General features: G+C 41.6%; 1 protein-coding gene and 1 long non-coding RNA gene across 7 annotated transcripts in view; both read right to left on the bottom strand.

Annotated features, from left to right (window-relative positions):
- Positions 1–19,008, bottom strand: part of FNDC3B (fibronectin type III domain containing 3B) — a 311,128-nt gene that overhangs the window by 24,661 nt on the left and 267,459 nt on the right. For all 6 annotated transcript variants that reach the window (XM_084874157.1, XM_084874153.1, XM_084874152.1 and 3 more), the window contains exons 20-23: positions 16,899–17,012; positions 16,423–16,572; positions 13,657–13,937; positions 3,588–3,800 (exon numbers count right to left, since the gene is read on the bottom strand). In XM_084874157.1, coding sequence (XP_084730283.1) covers positions 3,588–3,800; positions 13,657–13,937; positions 16,423–16,572; positions 16,899–17,012 — 758 coding nt within the window. The remainder of the gene's footprint in view (positions 1–3,587; positions 3,801–13,656; positions 13,938–16,422; positions 16,573–16,898; positions 17,013–19,008) is intronic.
- LOC311617636 lies at positions 870–3,555 on the bottom strand. Its single transcript, XR_014794141.1, has 2 exons — positions 1,900–3,555; positions 870–1,856 (listed from the first exon to the last, which is right to left on the bottom strand). It is a non-coding gene; the product is annotated as an uncharacterized lncRNA (long non-coding RNA).

The raw sequence follows: 19,008 nt of genomic DNA, 5'->3' as shown, positions 1-19,008 counted from the left end.
GTTGTTATTCTCCCTCCCCCAATGCTGTGCATGCTGTCAGTCTTTCAGCTCTCTACATCATGAGTTGCCTGAATGTGCCCGTCCCTTCTACTTATCCCTCACCGGGCGAGCTCCTTAAGGGAGGGGTCCACCTTGGGCACCCTTGTCTAGGCAATTCACAAGCACATTTTCTTCCTTTGTGTGTATAAAACTCCTAATAATCATAAGTTGAAATCCAGTCAATCTATTAAAAACAATATGTTTTTTTCACCTAGACAGTGGAAGGCTTTAGTAGATATTCTCTCACCATGAAAAATTTTCACTTCTTATTCAAGAACCAGATAATATGGACAAAAACCTCAATGCCTGGCTCTTGGCAGATTCTCAATAAATAGAAAGTCTGAAAATAAATTTTTGGCCCAACATTATATTTAGAACTTTCTGGGTCATTTCAGAAAGTTTTGGACTCTTAAGGAAAGTTAGTATCTTATTATTTTCTTACTTGTCTAAAGCAGAAGCTAAAATATGAAGAAAAAAGAGGTAACATGCCATTTAAAAATATATTTTTATTGATTTCAGAGGGAGGGAGAGGGTGAGAGAAAGAGAGAGAAAGGGAGAGAGGGAGGGAGGGAGAGAAAAAGAGAGAGAGAGAGAGAAGGAAGGAGGCAGAGAGAGAGAGAAACATCAACGATGAGAGAGAATCATTGATTGGTTGCCTTCCACCTCCCCTCCCCCACTGGGGACTAAGCCCACAACCCAGCATACACCCCAACCCCACAATGAACCTCAACCTTCTGGTTTGTTCACAGGTTGATGCTCAATCACTGACCCACACAGGCTGGGCAGGTAACACACCATTTTTAACAAGAGACATTTTTTTTGGGGGGGGGGGGTGGGAGGGGAGATTTAGCTCACAAATGATCTACAACATCAACTTCTATTTTATGGATGAGGGAAAAGTTAAGACCAATAGTTTAGCAGCCAAAATCAGCTCACCTCTTAGTTTGACAAATACCAAGCATAGAATTATTAATTTTTATTGGGCTTCTATTGCAAAATAGGTCTTAAGACTAAGATTACTTGCATAGCTGTCTAGGATAGCAATACAACTCAGGTATAGCTGCTGTATGTGCAAATGCCCAGTGGCTGGTGAGTAGTCAATTAAAATGACAGGTCAATCTCTGGTTCTCACCTTGGCCATAAGCAGGACAAATATTTGTGCTACATCCATAAGCAGACTTACTAGTGAAATTAATGAAATCAACACAGATGCTAAAGATGTGTACACTTGCTCTAAAACCTATAACTATAATAGAAACCCCTTTAGCAATAAGTTCAATGAAAAAGACAACTGCCACTGTGGAAGAAGACATTGTTCCTTTCAACTGAGCAGGCCAGGTGCAAGTCCTAAAGAACCCGGAGAGAACCAGCACTGACAAAAACGGTGCAAATAAGCACTCTGCTGTATCCAACTCAGATGGTTCCTCCCTGATCCTCGTGAGTCAAGGTCCAAAGTCAATAAAAGCTTGGATTCAAGGTGTCATTCACTGCAAGAGTCAGTTTCGAGAAACTAAGGAGGGTCATCTTTAATCTCAAATTAGACCAAATTTCATCCTATTAAATCCCAGGAATATTACTCCACAAATAGAATGAGAATTTATATTCCCATCACTTTAATAACTTTCTGAGAGCCCTGACAAATCTAATTTTAAAAAGATAAATCTGGATTTTAGCTCATAAAATTAAGAAAAATACTGTTCCTAATGGTAAGTTTTCTTAAATCACCATTTAAATTTAGGCGAGTCATTTATTTGTTTAAAAGTCCAGTCTTGAGTGCTTTTGCGGGGGAGGAAAGAGCGTGTATTGATTACTACATTCTGCACTATTTTCTTTCTGGCATGTTTAATGTCTTATGACAACATGCTCGTTTGGACCAGCGCTCCTAGAGCTTTTGTTCCGAGCATCTGCACAGCTCTCTGCACACGGCACCACAGGTGGCTGCCCGCACAGACAGGACCGCAGCCGGATGGAGGTGGCTGCTCACTCTACTACAACTAACGGCGTTCTCTATGGAAGGTTCTCTCTACCACCAAAGTAAGCCAAAAGTCCAGGAAAAAACACAAAGGCTCATTTTTTTTTATAAATTCTCTCAAATGCTAGCTTTACTTATTATCATGTGTTCTGTTAATCCAGAATTCCTATTATTGGGAGTTCTCTCTAGTTTGAGGAGTCCCCTGTCAGTAAAATAACGAGCCCGGAAAACGCATCCTCGGCACACAGCCCAGTCAGATGGATGATCTGGTCTTTGAGTGAGTATGCCTTAATCTCTAATGAGCCTATCAAAAGAAGCCCCACTTCTCTGGGCTGGCTTCATCAGGACTAGTTTCCAGTAGGACCATCATTTCTTGTTCTTTTGTAATCAAACTACTGGGTTTGACAGGTCTTCAGAGTCAAGTTCAAATGTCACCGGCTGATCTTTGCAACCAGATGGTCTTCTGCTTCCTTCAAACTCCCAGAGCACTTATCTCCTATATCTGCCTCCTCCATTCCCCAGAACTCTTTTATTACAATGACAAATTGAAAAAAAAAAAAGTTCTATGACCATTTGTGGGTTGATATTATGCTCCTGGAAGCAGGGCTTCGATTTTTTTCTTGACCCACGGAAGACCCACCTCAAACAGCGCCCTCCATACTGCAGAATCCCCTTGCACTGAAAGGAACCAAAGCTCTCGAATAGAGTGGAGGGGGCGGCTGGACAAGGGCTCTGTGCCCCCTAAAACCAGCTCTCCACATAAAGGAATGGGACACTATAACGCATGTAGGGGAAATGACAGAAATACCCCACCCTGACACTGGCTCTGTGCTTCAGCAGGTGCTCTGTAGAGAAGCAGCAACCTGTGTCTGGTCCACCTCTTCCCCTGATTTCTCTGACTTGGACTTTTGGTAATAGAACATTCTGTCATTAACGTTTGTTCTGCATCTGAATTATTCTTAAATACAGGTCAGCCGCCCATCGTATGACCGGCCATTTTCAGAGGAAATGAAGTCAGGTTAAATAAATACTATGTGAAGGGCTGGATATGATTTCTGTGGCTAAGAGTGTTTCCCGGGGTTGGAGTCTTATGAAGAATCTCCTATTTGCTCTGGTTAATTTGATATTGCATTGCCCACAGTTACGAGTATAATCCCCATCTGTAAATCACCGCAGCTATTTCAGATTGGTAAACATGTTTGTCCTGATGGTTACTGAATATTTAAAGACATAACGTCTCTTTCTGGGTCTTATTTCCCACTTGTGACTAATTTAATGCTATTACATAGTGTAGACATGAATTTGACAATTTTCTTCTTAGATAATTTCTCTCCATCATTTGACGTTATGAAAGGAGAAACAAACACATATCTTATCACATGTAGGGCAATCAGGATCTTTAGGATGTTGTTTTAGAAATTCCAAGCGAGGACTAGAAGGTATAACTTTGAGTAAAAAAAATGCAGGACCTAAAGACACAGGCAATCTTTCCACAAAGGAGTACAGATAAACCAGAGGGCTTCCTCCCAAAGCCAGAGCTACAGCCTTTCCCGCGCGGCCGCCCCGCCCGCCCTACCTCTTGTTCCTGTCCTCCAGCTGCAGGGTGTACACCGTGTCCTCGGCAGCGTGCGTCTTGGCATTGCTGTCTCCCCACTTCAGCTTCAGACTCTGAGGCCCGGCCGCAGCACACTCGAGCCTAGGAGGCAAGGGTGGTAACGGCCGAGTTTTCGCTTTAACGAACTGACTAAAGGGTCCAGCTCCAATTTCATTTATGGCCTGAATCCTGATCCTGGAAAAAGAAATAGATAAAAATATTACAGGTTTAAGAAGCAGCAATTCCTCATGTGAAATAAACATTCTGTGGAGCATTCATTACTCGCCGCTAACACAATATCATGGAATTAGAAAAACAAATTAAAGTAATTCAGGACAAATAGAGAACTGGGCAGCAAAGGGGATAGATTATACTCTGTTAAAAAAAAAAAAAGAGCAAAAAATTTAAAAAATGGAGCACATCAGCAAGATAATCCCTTAGTTCTTTAATTCAAAAGAAAAGAAAAAGGCTGTGGTCTGAGGAAAGACATTGTAAAGATATGCTTTTGTATTTTGCTCAGCCATCCTTTAGCTGCTTCGCAGTCAGTTTGGGAAGTAACTGGGCTATAAAGAATAAATGGAATAGAGAACAAATGAGTCTCCTTCAGTTCAAAACAAAAGAAAACAGCTCTTCCACAGGGCATTTCCCCTCCCTTCTCCAGCTCACCCAGCATCTCTGCTATCCTTCCCCAGAGCCAAATGCTAACAGTGCTGGCTACAGGGTGATGTACAGATGTGCAAAATCTCAACTGGATGTTTACCCTGGGCCGGTTATGGGTAATGAAGACATTAACCCTGCCCTCATGGTCTAGGAATTTACAACCAAATAGAGTTACAGTGCATCTATAAATTAATGTCTTATTATTTCTATTGTTCTTGTTCCTTTATTTCTTTCCTAGTTGGTTGAAACGGTTCTGTGAGGTCATCATACAAAACACTGACGGCACTGCTCCATCCTCATCCTTGACCCTCTTCCTGCAGTGACAGAATGTTCTTGAAGCTTGTTTCCTCCTGACATTTGGAGGCATTCTCCTCTACTCAGACCAAAGTGCTCACGCACAGCCCTCCCTCCATCTGCTCTCCCTCCCTTCTCCTGTACAATATGGGCATTTCTCTTGTTAGCCTCAGATACCTCCACAGCTTCACCTTCTTCACGACCACTCCAGGTCTGCATCTCCTCCTCCTCCTCACGCCCCTGACAGGGCCTCCAGTGGGACCTCCACCAAAATGCCTGCTAGCTAGGTACTGGGCAGTGTGATGTCACATTGAAACTTGAGTTGAATTTGAAAGTGTTTTAAAGCACATGATAATAAAAAATATAGTCAAAGAGATAAATTCTTAGCAAACAGATTAGTTTAAAATATTCCTATAATATAGATTTATGCACTTCTCATTTACAACAATTATTGCTTATATATTATACATATTAAATATATATAATGATAATAGGAAATATCACTTAAGTATGACTATAGCTAAATGAAGTCTGTGACCTCAAAAGGGCTAATTCTTCAAATGTAAAGTTCACATAATTTAGCAAGTCATTATAATAATACTAGAGTGCATGAGATTCATGCCCTGTGTGGGGGGTGGGGAGAGGGTCCCTCAGCCCAGCCTGCACCCTCTTGCAGTCCAGTAGCTTTGAAACTACCAATAAGAAGGGATTTTCAAAAGACAAAGAACTGTAGACTTTATAAACATTAAGAAAAAGGTGCTTAGTGGGTTACCCCTTTGGGACCCCCTCCCCATGAGGGAGTCTGTATGTGTTTCCAATAAATGTACTTGTTTCCAATAAATTTCCACCTTTCCATATACCACCTTTTGCCCGTGGCTTCATTCTTCACCGGGCAAAAGGTGGTATATGGAAAGAAAACCACCTTTGAAATAAACCTGAGAAAGAAACCACCTTTGCATTCCACTCAGAGAAAAATCATGCGTTTCAGTTTGAGTTTCCGAGTTTCATATAAAATAGCAATAATAAGAGTATCACAGTAGCATTTTAGGTCTCTTTAGCAATGGGAATCCTGCTCCTCACTTTGGTGACCTTGGGGAAATTATCTAAGACCTTTAAGTCACAGTTTTCTTAAGTATGAAATGGGCTTAGGGATAGCTTTGCTGCATTTACAGTATAAACAGTGCTGCTTAAGATAAGGGATGTGGAAAGCACTTTATGTTTTTAAAAATACTTTTTATTACACCATGCAACCGGAAAAGAACTCAAAAGCACTTTGGTGAACTTTAAAGGGCAATTTATGGAGTTGTTCAGTTGTTATTCTATGACTCCTTTTGAGACCACCACTCCTCTCTAAAAGTGAAGAAAGCGTGTTGAGCACCTGTGCGGAGTGGCACTACTCTGGTCTTCATTTTAGTTGCATTATTACACTGCCTCACAGTATAACTTGAACAATTTGCTGATGTTCTTTCTTCCTCTAAATTATGGCCAAGGACCCAGCTAAGGACTGGCTTTTTAAAAATATATTTTATTGATTTTTTACAGAGAGGAACGGAGAGAGATAGAGAGCTAGAAACGTCAATGAGAGAGAAACATCGACCAGCTGCCTCCTGCACACCCCCTACCGGGGATGTGCCCGCAACCAATGTACATGCCCTTGACCGGAATCGAACCTGGGACCTTTCAGTCCACAGACCGACGCTCTACCACTGAGCCAAACCGGCTTCGGCAGGACTGGTTTTTTAAATCATCCTCAGAAGGTGAGGGTGAGACAAAGAGCTTGGGAACAGCCGAAAATATTAACAGTAACCACCAACGACCATCACAACAAACAACATGAACACTTGCTCTGCCCAAGGAGCTGTGCTGTGAGTAGGAACCAGCAGCCCTTTCTCTTTCCTTCAGAGATGCGATAGCTGCAGTTAAACTCAGAGAATTTAAATGACTCAACCTAATGACCCCATGGATACTAGGTGCTGAATTCTAAATTTAATATGTACATTTCTCTAATTTCTACTCACCCCAAGAGGTAAGAAGGAATTAGTTACTTGTCTATCTTACCAGTGAATGAACTGCAGCGGCTAAGTTCAGTCATTTGCCCTGATCTACACGGTGGACACGGGCCCAATCTGGGTGAGAACAGGGTCTTCTTAGCCTCCAAGTCTTTGTGCATTCTGGCATGCAATACTCGCCTAACAACCTGGGCCACACAAGGCTTCTAATCCAATCAAAAGACAATTTTAATTCAACCCCCACTTTCAGTTCAACAACTGCCTTTTGCTAATGCAACAGACAAAACAGCCAACAAATGTATTCCCACATTATTTACTAAATAACTTTTTGCCTTGAAATCAACTACCAAGATTTTAAAATACTTCCACTTTCTTCCATTTTTACAAAAACACATTTTGTTTCAGTAAAAATGCATGGGAAACATTTTTTCATGTCGTGGATGCACTGAACGGTAATTAGTTCTAATGATAAAGTCACACCCCAACTGAAGCGGAACTGAGGAACCAATACAGTGAAAGGAGGCCAGGTCTTCTTACATGCTGGTGAGCACATGAAACTGGACCCAGAATGCTGAAAGAATGGAACAAAGACTAAGGTAGTGACTGTTCATATATATTTTTTTAAATATATTTTTATTGATTTTTTACAGAGAGGAAGGGAGAGAGATAGAGAGCTAGAAACATCGATGAGAGAGAAACACCGACCAGCTGCCTCTTGCACACTCCCTACCGGGGATGTGCCCACAACCAACGTACATGCCCCTGACCAGAATCGAACCTGGGACCTTTCAGTCCGCAGATCGATGCTCTACCACTAAGCCAAACCGGTTTTGGCCATTTTGTTTTTGAAGAAAAAAAATGCAATAAGTAAAAATAATCTCCTAATGCCAGAGAGAGCTCACTTGGGGCTAAGAAGAAAATACCTTGAGGAACAAGTCCAAGAATTCAAAACTTATTTTCAAATTTTATTAAATTAAAGTCTATCCAAACCCAAATTTGAGACGTTTTCTCTTAGCTGAAGTAACATGTTAATTCTGAAATTCAGATAGGCTCCGCAGGGCATTTTTTTTTTCTTTCTTTTTTTTTTAAACATGCACTGCATATCAGTTTTTGAAATCTTAAGCTCTGCAAACTAAGTCTAAGGGAAATGGAATTTTGCTTTCCAATTTAGGAAGGTGATGTAATGCTGAGAAACTCTATCTTGGCTAGACTGATGTGAAAAATCTGTTCAAATGCCAGAAGCCTGCAATATCCATCAATACACTGATAATACTGATTAAATAAATCAAATTAAGAACACTGTTATCCTGGCTGGTGTGGCTCAGCTGGTTGGGTGTCATCCAGTGTACCAATAAGTTACCAGTTTGATTCCCAATCCAAGCTCATATCTGGCTGGTGGGCTCAATCCCCAGTGGGGGGTGTGCAGGAGAAAGATGATCAAAATTTTGCTCTAATATCAATGTTTCTCTCTCTCTCCTCTAAAAATCAATTTAAAAATCTTAAAAAAGGAATATTTTTAAAAATAAATTTTTATAAAAAAATCTATTAAAATATCTACTGTCTAACTGCTTCTAATCATAGCCTTCCATAAGGCACTCTACACACACACACAAAATCTGACACCATCTGTATTAAAAGAAGAATGACTTTCAGAACAAAACCTTCCACCTGGGGAAGATGACTTCTTGGCCACCATCAGCCATCCTGGTACTCAGGATGTCTGGAGTATAGAGATGGAGGCAGGGAGGACAGCCCCCTTCTCCCATCAAGGGATGAGGTAGGAGAGGTTTAATAAGCAAAACATGAGCTTTTTACACTCCCCACTATCCCCATACCCAATCTAACATCCGATCATCTAATTAAAGGAGAGAAAAATATGACAGGAGAATCATCATCAGGTAACTTCTAAAAAAATAAAATAGGAGCATTAACATCAGAAATCTCTTGGGGGAAGGTGTGTTTACAGCTCAGCTATTCGGAGAAGGCTTCCTGGAAGGGTAACCTGAGCTGGTTCTTCTCCTGACAGCCCCATGGATGCAGGGCCACCTTTCTGTCTCCGGGCACTTTGATTTGCTTTTGTCTCCTGCCCTGCCTTGAGGGGGCACAGGGACCTTAAATATCTCCCATTGCTTAAAGGAAAATGCCAGGTTTCCAGACATTCTACCTGTAACCTGGTCACGTCTTCCCTCCCAAGCGTCTTCCCTCCCAAGCATCAGTGACATAATGTATTGAGTGTTTACTTACCATGTGCCAAGTCCCATAGGAAATGCCTGAAATCTTATCTAAAACACACAACACCCTATTAGATAGTTAAAGTTTGTATCCTGTTTTACAGAGCAGAAAACTGGGGCACAGAGTTTAATGACTTGCCAGAGATCACAGAGACAATAGTCAGAGACACAGGACTGAAGTCAAGGCTGTCTGTCTGACTCCAGGCTGCTACTTCTGAACTATTCAGAATCTGTCTCCTAATAAAGCCCATCTTTTCTTGTTAGGATGAAATGACTTGTGATTCACTTCTTGACAGGCTAATGTAGTGCCTGACATAGAGTAAAGACTCAATAAGTGTGATCTCCCCCTCCACCCATTTTTCCCTAGCAAAAAGAGCATAAATGAGCATAACAAACAACTCTACCTTGCCTTGTTTGCCAGCTCAGTATGAGTCAGACATATAATGAGGTGGCCAAAAAAAGTAACGTTAGGCAACCTTACTAACTGTTCCATTTGGAAAACAAGTAAGGTGACAGTCTTTCTCTCCTCTGAGCCAGCCAGCCAGCCAGCCAGCCCCATTCCTGGAGGTCTGGGCACATTAAAGGGACCATCAAGAAATGAGTCTCGCCAATTAAGAGGATGGAGGAGGTTACAGAAAACCCACACCAGTCTAGACGAAAGTGAATGAAGTGAGGATGGTGAAATAGAAGACAGTTGATGTTGTTAAGATAATGATGACTAAGTGTGCTGGGATCACCAAGCACAGTCTACACAGGATGCGAAAGTACTACCAGTGATTTTTATATAATTAACATTCAAGAACCAAAGCAAGGGCAGAGGTTCTCAAACTTTAACATGCACCAAAATCTCCTGCAGGGCTATTTAAGCAGAGTGTCTGACCACACCTGATGCAGGTCTAGAGCAGTGGTCGGAAAACTCATTAGTCAATAGAGCCAAATATCAACAGTACAACGATTGAAATTTCTCTTGAGAGCCAAATTTTTTAAACTTAAACTTCTTCTAACACCACTTCTTTAAAATATACCCAGGCCATGGTATTTTGTGGAAGAGCCATACTCAAGGGGCCAAAGAGTCGCATGTGGCTCACCAGCCGCAGTTTGCCGAACACGGGTTTATTGTAGGGTCTGATAATTTGCATTTCAACAAGTTTCTAGGTGATGCTGATATTGCTGGTTTAGAAACCACAGTTTAAGAATCACTACTCTAGAGGAGGTCCCAAGATCAATTGTGCAGATTTCAGATGGAGAGAGGCTTTAATGAAATAGTTATTCACAAGTGGCAGGGACTGCCTGGTGATTAGCAGCCGGAACCACTGTCCAGACTGGGAATGGGTGACACCATGTGATCTTGTCTCAATCAGCTGGCAAAGACTATGTCTGTGGCATGCAAAAGAAAGCTACATCTCTGTTTCAAAAAAAAGTTTTTTTCCCCTCAAACCAAAACAACTTCAATTTCAAACTCAGTTCTAAGCTTAAAAGTAAGGTCTTTAAAAACAGCATTGCAATTCCAAACAGCGTGTTAGTAAGCCAATGGGTATTTTTGCAAGAACCAATGGAGAAGCAATGTATCAATCAAATATACCCTTTGCATCAGTAGGTTTGCTAGAGAGGTGCACGTTCCTGTTCTCTCAAGATGCAAGATGGAGAAAAAAAAAAATTCAGAATGAGAACAATCTGTAACTACAAAAAAAAATCAAACCAAAGAAACAAGTCCTTTACCAAAGCCCCATGGCCTGCTTACAATGCTTCATTCCACATTTTTATCTAGAACATCATGATCTGTTCATTTATATTTTAAAAAATTTATGGGTCAGAAAAAGGTGAGGCAAAAGTTGATTGGACCAAAATTACATCCTTTGTTCCTTGAAATACTCATTTTGTATTTCACTATAATTGTGGCAATTTTGCCCTTGAAACAAAAGAACAAGAGCATAATTAACTGCAGTCCTACTATAGAGTACCCATTTGTGTACTATAGAAACTAGTATAAAGTTGTATAAAGATTATCTTGAACTTGAATATTAATTTTAGTATCTTAAGTATGAAATACTCTATTTATTTATTGATTGACCAGTGAAGACTAAGGCTAAATCTTTTTCTTAGGGGTAGGGTAGGGGGGAAAAAAATCAAACAACTTGACAAAAGCCAAAGACCTGCCTTTCCATTTTCATGCAGTCTATCTAAAATGGTATCTTTCAAGCTATCCCTAAGGTTGAAAGGTGACATTCTCCTAATGTGACTTCCCAATTCAGCTCAATATGCTTTGCATATTAATACTGAATTAAATTATTTAGCTCCATCCAATAAGTACTCTAAAATTAGAGACTTGAGGTATTATCTAAATTAAGTTCATTCTCCCATAGTCCCTACACGACTGAACCATTTCATCTTCTCCATAATAGAATTATCCCAAGAAACTTTTTAACACGTGGAGGATTTTTTAAAATTTCCACCATAATTGGCATTTCATCGTGAGGCAATGATTCCCTGCATCAGTTCCTTCATTTGAATTCCGGATATCTTTCTAAAGTCATTTGACTGTATGTTGACTAATAAAAGTCAACATTCCTCCAATATCACCCTTCTATAAATCTTAAAGTTTATAATCATGTATGCCACCTTTACAGCAGGTACAATGTCAAGGAAGAGGTGGAATTCCTAGGCTAGCACTTACTCTAAGAGCCCTTTTTATGATTTCTGGTCCGAAGGCTCAGAGCCCTGGCCTGGGGATTTATGTTCATTCCAGGGTAGACATGGCTGTGAAGCAGACTGATCACAGAACCTTCCAGTGAGTCCCTACACCAGTGTGGCCTCCTCATAGCCTGAGGGATCAAGGTCAAGCACCTGGTCTCTTAAAACCAGCTGGAGGATGACAGTGATGTGGTCATTGCCCCCCAGAAATATACCTCAGGGTCAGCATTATCATCGGGGAAATTCCCTGAAGTCAAGGTTTAATCATTTCCTCAGCACCTGACTGGACTACTCTGCACAGAGCAGCAGTTATATTTGATTAGCATGCAAGGGTGAAGACTGCTTTTCTGAGATTGACTTAAAAGGTTATACTGCCCTTGGCTGCCTCTTCACCTATGTAAGTCATATTCCCCTTCATTCTGTTCCTATTTCAAATCCCGCTGTGAACCTTCCTGGCCATTCTGAACCTGGGACTTGCTCTCTGAAATGGCAACAGGATGGTGTCACAGTGTTATTTGCAGCCTGTGATGTCACAATAACCTACCATTTTCGGTTGCTGTTTAAGTGTCCCCCAACTCTGAGTGCTCTGCAGGCAAGAATATTGTTTATCACTGTTTCACAGACAGACTCATAGTGTAGAGTGCTGTGCACAAAAGAGACTTTATAAAAAAATAAAAGAGTAGGGAAACCCCCCCACAAACACCCTGTCATTGTTTTAAAAAGCAAAAAATATATTTATATGAATCAGTCACAAAAAAATTTGGTAAGAGAGAAAAAAAGAGTAGAGATAATATGATATCGCAGGATGGAACTTGTGTCACTTACAACCGATTAGCCGATTCTTTCTTCAGTTTTTAGAAATAGAAAAGGTAGTGTACCAGACTATTGGACTAGAAAACACTGTCAAAAAGGATAAGTCCTTTTCTAGCAGCAAGTTTATTTGCCTGCCATTCATTGCCCTTCCCTACCCCAGGAAGAATCAGTCTTGTTTGATGGTGATCTTAATGATGACGAAAATTACAATGCATGTTTACTGTGTACTTGCTATATACTGCTGGGCTGTGTAGAAGTATCTACCTAATAAAAGAGTAATATGCTAATTGACCACACCTTCACGATACCCACCAACCAATTAAGAGTATGCAAATTAACCCAGCAAAGATGGCGGGTCCATTTGCATACACAGGCATCATCGTCACCATGGCAATGATACAGGCGGTCAGCACCACCCCAGCTTCTCTAAGCCTCTGGGCAGCGTGGGAAGGTAGAATGGCGGCTCCCAGTCAGAGCAGAAAGGGACCAGAGCAAAGGCGGTGCCAGCAGTCAGGGGAAGGAAGGCCCATTCTTGCATGAATCTTCGTGCATCGGGCCTCAAGCTCAATATTAATTTATTTACTCCTTACAACATGCTTATGAGGTTAGCAATTTTGTCCTCCTTCATGGAAAAAGAAACTGAGGCCCAAGGGAGGTTCTCCCTGAGAAACCATTTCTTTTGACAGAAGGATGCCTTGGTAGCACACATGTACAACCACAGCTGGTCCCTGCAAATCCTCTAGCGCTAAACTTGTGTTGAATGAGTTATGGCAACGTGGAGAGAGGGCTTAATGATTTGAAATTTTAAGAGGCCATGTGACGGAAGAAGGTGTGTGAGGAGAGGAAGGCAGATGGCTGGCTCTGGATTGGAAGACTGGGGGAAGGAAAGCATGCAGCTGTTCATCGGGTTTACTTGTGTTGTGTGATATATCTTTTTCTGGCCCCTTGGGAAATCCTGAGTAAAAGCCACATCACATATTTTTTTAAAACTATGTCTGCTTTTGGGGAGGAATCAAAGTGGAGTGGAGCCCTGCTTCAGAGGTGGGCAAGTACATGGTGAGGACAGAGGGTGTCCACAGATGAATGTGAGTCACAGTAAAAATACAAATAAAAGTGGCTTTCAAGAGACCGAGAGGGAGCAACTGATCTAAAGCAATGGGTGAAACTGGGTAAATTTGTAACCGACTCAAAGTATAAAGCAATACAACTTTTAGAGCTATATATGCACTTAGTACTCATATATTTTAATTAAGAATGGCCAGCATTCACTCATCTGGCCTTTAGAACCTGAAGGGTATGGAGCCCCAGTAATGATGGCTCCACACAGCCCTATTTCTCCCTCCCTGCACTCACCGGTACGTTGTTTCTGGAAGAAGATCTTTCAGGATGTGGGTGGTGGTATTGCCCACGGTGATGCTAGTGTCTCCCAGATCAATGTTGTAAGCAAGGATTTCAGATCCATTATTGCACGGCTCCTCCCAGTTCAGTACAAGGCACACAGAAGGTGAATCGGGGTAGGCGTTGGGGGGCTCCTCCTCCAGGACACAGATTGTGGAGACAGGGTCAGGGGCAGATGCTGGTGTCTGGCAAAGGACAAGCTCGCTGTACGGCCCTGCTCCAGCTTGATTGACAGCCTAAAAGACAACAGCAAGAAAAGCCCATATTACACCATTGGACACTCGAAGGCCTCCGTGTTAGGTGCTGCTAAATAAACAGTATACAATTTACTTCCAGAAATGTAGGTAGAAATAAATCCTAGAAAATGTTCACTTTCCAAAAAAAGCCAATCACATCTTTTCTAGTAAGCAAAAGGTAATAACATTGCCATCGTCACCTTTCAAGAAAAATAATTTTAAAACAATCCTTTCTATTTGTATGGCCCACTGCAGGTTACATACTGTCTTATACAACCTTCACCATAACCATCTGAGGCACAGAGTGCATTGCAAGTATCCTTATTTGCCTTTCATAGATTTAAGGCAAAGCTGGGACTGGAATTCAGTCATCTGACTTTCAACCCCAGTGCTGTCCTGGAAGAGCAATAGGAATTTTAGAAAAGGTCTCCTATGTTTTCCCACATGAAAGATAAAAACTCAGTATCTGAAGTCAATTCTCAGCCCTTTCTGACTTTACCTGAGAGCAATAGCTGACTCCTTCCTCACTCACCGCTCTTTTACTTGATCTCCAGACCCTATACTCATTTTTTGATTAACTACTGCTGCTTCTCAGCCACCTATGCGGTTGCTCTGCATCGCCCAGATTTCTCAACACTGGAGGGCACCAGGCTTCAAGCCTTGACACCTCTTCTTTTCTATCTCCGCTCAAACTCTTGGAGGGCTATGGGACAGATGGTATTGATATCCTACCTTCCAAAATTACTTGGGTAGTTTGGACCTCTGTCTTAAATGCCAGCTTAATGTATCCAACTACCTTTCGGGTGTCTCCACTCCATTGTCATCTCAGCCTCAAAGCTCCTCATCTCCGCCCACTGCAACTCCCGCAGCTGTCCCTACCCTTCAGCTGTCCAATCATCTCTCAAGTCACCCCTGGACACCTTTCTTCTTCTCAGACTCCTACCCAATGTATCTTTTAAAATGCAGTGTGGGGAAGTCAATGCTAAGTGACAACATATACCCTAAAAGGAGAAAAGGAAATAGAAAAGCGTTTTAAAGGGAGACAAAAACTCGAAAAGCATAGTGGAGTTCTTTCCTATGGTGACAGAGAGTTCTTTATCAATATCCTGCCTGGCTCCTAAAACAGTACTGTGGCCTTACCTAACCTTTTCCCAATGACTCAGCATCACTATTATAAAGATCAGATAATGTGCTGTGACCTTGACTCATTGACAGAGGGTGCATTATGCCCCAGTTGCTCCACATGAGAAGGAAAGTTTATTCTGAAATGTTTCTGATAAAAATAGGATTCAGAACTTAACAGAAAAGCCTCAATTGATATGGAAAATTAACGTGTGAAGGGGATGTTTTCTCCAGAGAGACCATAAGCTTATTGCTTATGGGTCTGCAATAAGCAACTTGATCTATGACTTAAATTGGGTGGAAACCTAAATATGACATCTTAGCTTCTTTATCCAGTTAAATCTAAATGTGTGTGACGACAGAATGCTTCAAGGTCAAGAACTACACCTGATCATCTTTGTATCTCTCCTCTTGATCATCCTGACCATCCTTTGTCTTTGGCACAAGTAGTGCTCAAGAAATGTTACTGAACAAATGGATAAAAAAAACCACAAAAAACCATGTTTTCTCAGGACAATACAAACAGGGGGAAAAAAATCATTTATACAAGTCAATAAAGTAAAAGTAAACCCATGACTACTGTTACTCCTAGGGGTTAGGCTAGGAGCCAACTGTTCTTGATTATTCTATGTGGACCCCCAAGTGGAAGTGTACAGATAACCAGCCTTGTTTCTGGTCTCTGAGGAGGGGGAGATGTGCCCTGTATGTAATGAAGGCTAGTCCAAACTACTCTAATGCTTGTTTTTGGCTCCATTTAACAGCTGACATATACAATCACCATCTTTTGCCATTTCTCAGTGCTTTCCCACTGAAATGTGCATCTCGGAGAAATTCAGACAGAAGGAATCTTTTGTAAGGAGCTGTGACACCTCTGTCTTGGACTCACTCATTTATTCAGGGAATCGATACACAAGCAAGATGCAAGGGTGGTGAGAAGCAGAGAAGAATCTGATTTTGTTCTTTTTTTTTAATATATATTTTTTATTGATTTTTTTACAGAGAGGAAGAGAGAGGGATAGAGAGTTAGAAACATCGATGAGAGAGGATCATCGATCAGCTGCCTCTTGCACACCCCCTATTGGGGATATGCCCACAACCAAGGTACATGCACTTGACCGGAATCAAACCTGGGACCTTTCAGTCCGCAGGCCAACGTTCTATCCATTGAGCCAAACCGGTTTCGGCTGGTTTTGTTCTTACATTTCAGGACCTCCTCAAGTACCAGACATTAATTGTAACATTCATTTTTATTTAAAAGGACTCTTTTCCCACACTATCCCTCCGGGTAGCCTCCCTTACAGCCTCTGAGTAAGTTTCCCAAAGAGCCTTCCACGGAACACCAGTGTCTATAGGTAAGACTCACCTGTAGTCTACAGCAATACTGCGCGGCAGGCAGCAGGTCCCTTATTGCAAAGCCGGGGTCTGTCCCATGATAAATGAGCTCCAAGGATTCTTCATCCTCTCCCCATTCCAACCTGTACTCTGAGATGTCAGCACCAGAGCTTTCAGGACTCTGGAAAGCAGGACATTGAAGGAATTTAATTTCATTGAGGAAAAAAATCTATAGTGTGTTCAACCAACCAAACTGACAGGGTGACATACCCCAGGATATTTCAAATACATGCAGAAGAAAGGCCCGAAAGAGGCACTCCCCCGCCTAATTCTGCCCAGTGGTAAAATTTCCACAACTCTGAATGATATAAGCAAGTGCCAAGGGAGACTAACGTGTACAAGTCACCTATAGTGAATTTGGGCTTTGAAAAGTTTCCTCCTAATGTGCATTCGGGACAGATAAAGTCAAAGAAACAGAAAATAATGCAGAGCACGTGTCTGACTTACCTCCCAGCTCACGAGGACACACCCATCAGGTGTAAAGGAAACACATGGCGCTCTGCACTGTCCGGGGGGCCCTGCAGCAGTGGTAATCTCTGAGGCGTCAGAATAGGGGCCGTACTGAAAGAGAAGGACACCCACATGCTTGCATGTATGTGCGTGCACACACATGTATGTGTTCATGCCTATGTGTGCATATACAAGTTTATAACCAAATAACGGTTATGCTAAAACCTTGGCCAATATATCTGACTAAAAAAATTTCCTAAGGAGATTTTTCACTTTCAATGGAATGTGTGTATACGTTTTCCCCTACATACATTCCCTGAGTGGTAGATGTCTATTACATAAGTATATTCCTTTTATTCAAGGGGTTTAGGAAGTTGGTTACCAAACATCCCTCTCCTTTTCTTGTGACATCAGAAACAGAAACATGGGAAAGAAGTTCTCTGAAACGGACCTCAGCAGATGACTGAAGTCAAACACACGGTTAACTTCCAACAACAGGAGAAAACCATGACTGAAGGCAGTTTTCATACCTTACATTAATTAAAGGCAAGAGCAAGTAAAATGCAAATCAGTACAGTTGCACATTTATCTTTGCTATGGCAGTAATCCCTCCAAAAGTTAATGGGAAAAGGGCAGAAACAAAAGTACAATAAGGTTTTTGCAGCAGCTGTGATTCTCTTTTTACATATACAAGTTTGGGTGCACAGGCTCTTGTATCCTCTCATCAATACATTTTTATTGTTCAGTTTCATGTGTTTTTTAAATTAAATAGTTGTGCTGTGTCTTCAATGCTTTCCTAATGGGGAATTAGAAGAACTCCAGCTCCTGTGAAAAGTCTGAGATCCAACTTCTGACCAAATGCTTTAGTCAATGTGGCAAACATGAAATGGCTAAAACACACTTAGCTTCTAACCGGTTTGAACAGCACTACCGAGAGCAAGAAAAACTCACCATTGACTTCGTGTTGCTGTTAGTTGGGCTTTCTTATTTTAAAATTTTTCATCAATTAATGACATGTATTAACTGGCATGGAGCTCATCTGTACAAATCACCAGCACTTTTGGGGGATGTTACTGGCAGTCTGCTCTACCGATATCCTCCTGCCCTCTACGTTTCTGCCCATTTTGACACACCAAAAAGCCCTACTGTCTCTGGGTCACCTCTTCAAAATCCATACCACTCTGTAATTTTATTTTAAAAAAGGAAAAAAACACTACTGTGGATATAATGTAGGCATATACTTTCAATCTGACAGCCCACCTGAGAACTCCAAAGGGAGCAAAAGAAGGCACTTGATGTCCTAACTGGTTTGGCTCAGTGGATAGAGCGTCGGCCTGCGGACTGAAAGATCCCAATTCTGGTCAAGGGCATGTACCTTGCTTGCGGGCACATTCCCAGTAGAGGGTGTGCAGGAGGCAGCTGATCTGTTTCTCTCTCATCAATGTTTCTAACTCTCCTTCTCTCTTCCTATCTGTAAAAATCAATAAAATATATTTTTAAAAAAAAAGAAGAAAAAAAAGAAAAAGAAGAAGGCACTTGAACAAAACAACCCTGTGCTGGCTTCCCTAGCCTCTCCCCAACTTCAGTGTAAAACTGACACGAGACCTTGCTGGATGATCTAGACAACATGGGAAAAGAGTCTCACATAGCACTTCTAATTTCTCATACCGTATTTTCCGGTGTATAAGACGACCCCCTAATTTTACATAGGTTTAGGCCTATATTCGCTGTATAAGACTACCCCCCACTTCCGAGGCAACACCAGTTCTTTTTTTAATAGACCGCCTCTCTGACTCTGGCCAATCTGAGCAGGCTTTTTACTAGAACACAGTGTAGCTTTGGGTACAGAACATGTATAATTTGTATGCATAAAAAGCCTGCTTGGATTGGCTGAGTTAGAGAGGCGGTCCGAGCAGCCTTGCAGTGATTGGTGCGGGATCGAGTTGGAAAATTCGTTTAGTGGGATATCCAGACGATTTTTGGGATCGACTTGGAAAATTCGTTAAGCGGCATATCGAGACGTTTTTCTGGTTATACTCGGCGTATAAGATGACCCCGATTTTCGGTTGACTTTTTTTCGTTTCAAAAGTTGTCTTATACGCTGGAA

This window comes from Pipistrellus hanaki, assembly GCF_964339955.1.
Source record: "Pipistrellus hanaki genome assembly, chromosome: 2".
Lineage (NCBI taxonomy): Eukaryota > Metazoa > Chordata > Mammalia > Chiroptera > Vespertilionidae > Pipistrellus > Pipistrellus hanaki.
The sequence above is the reverse complement of the archived record's forward strand: the minus strand, read 5'-3'. Positions and strand labels throughout refer to the sequence as shown.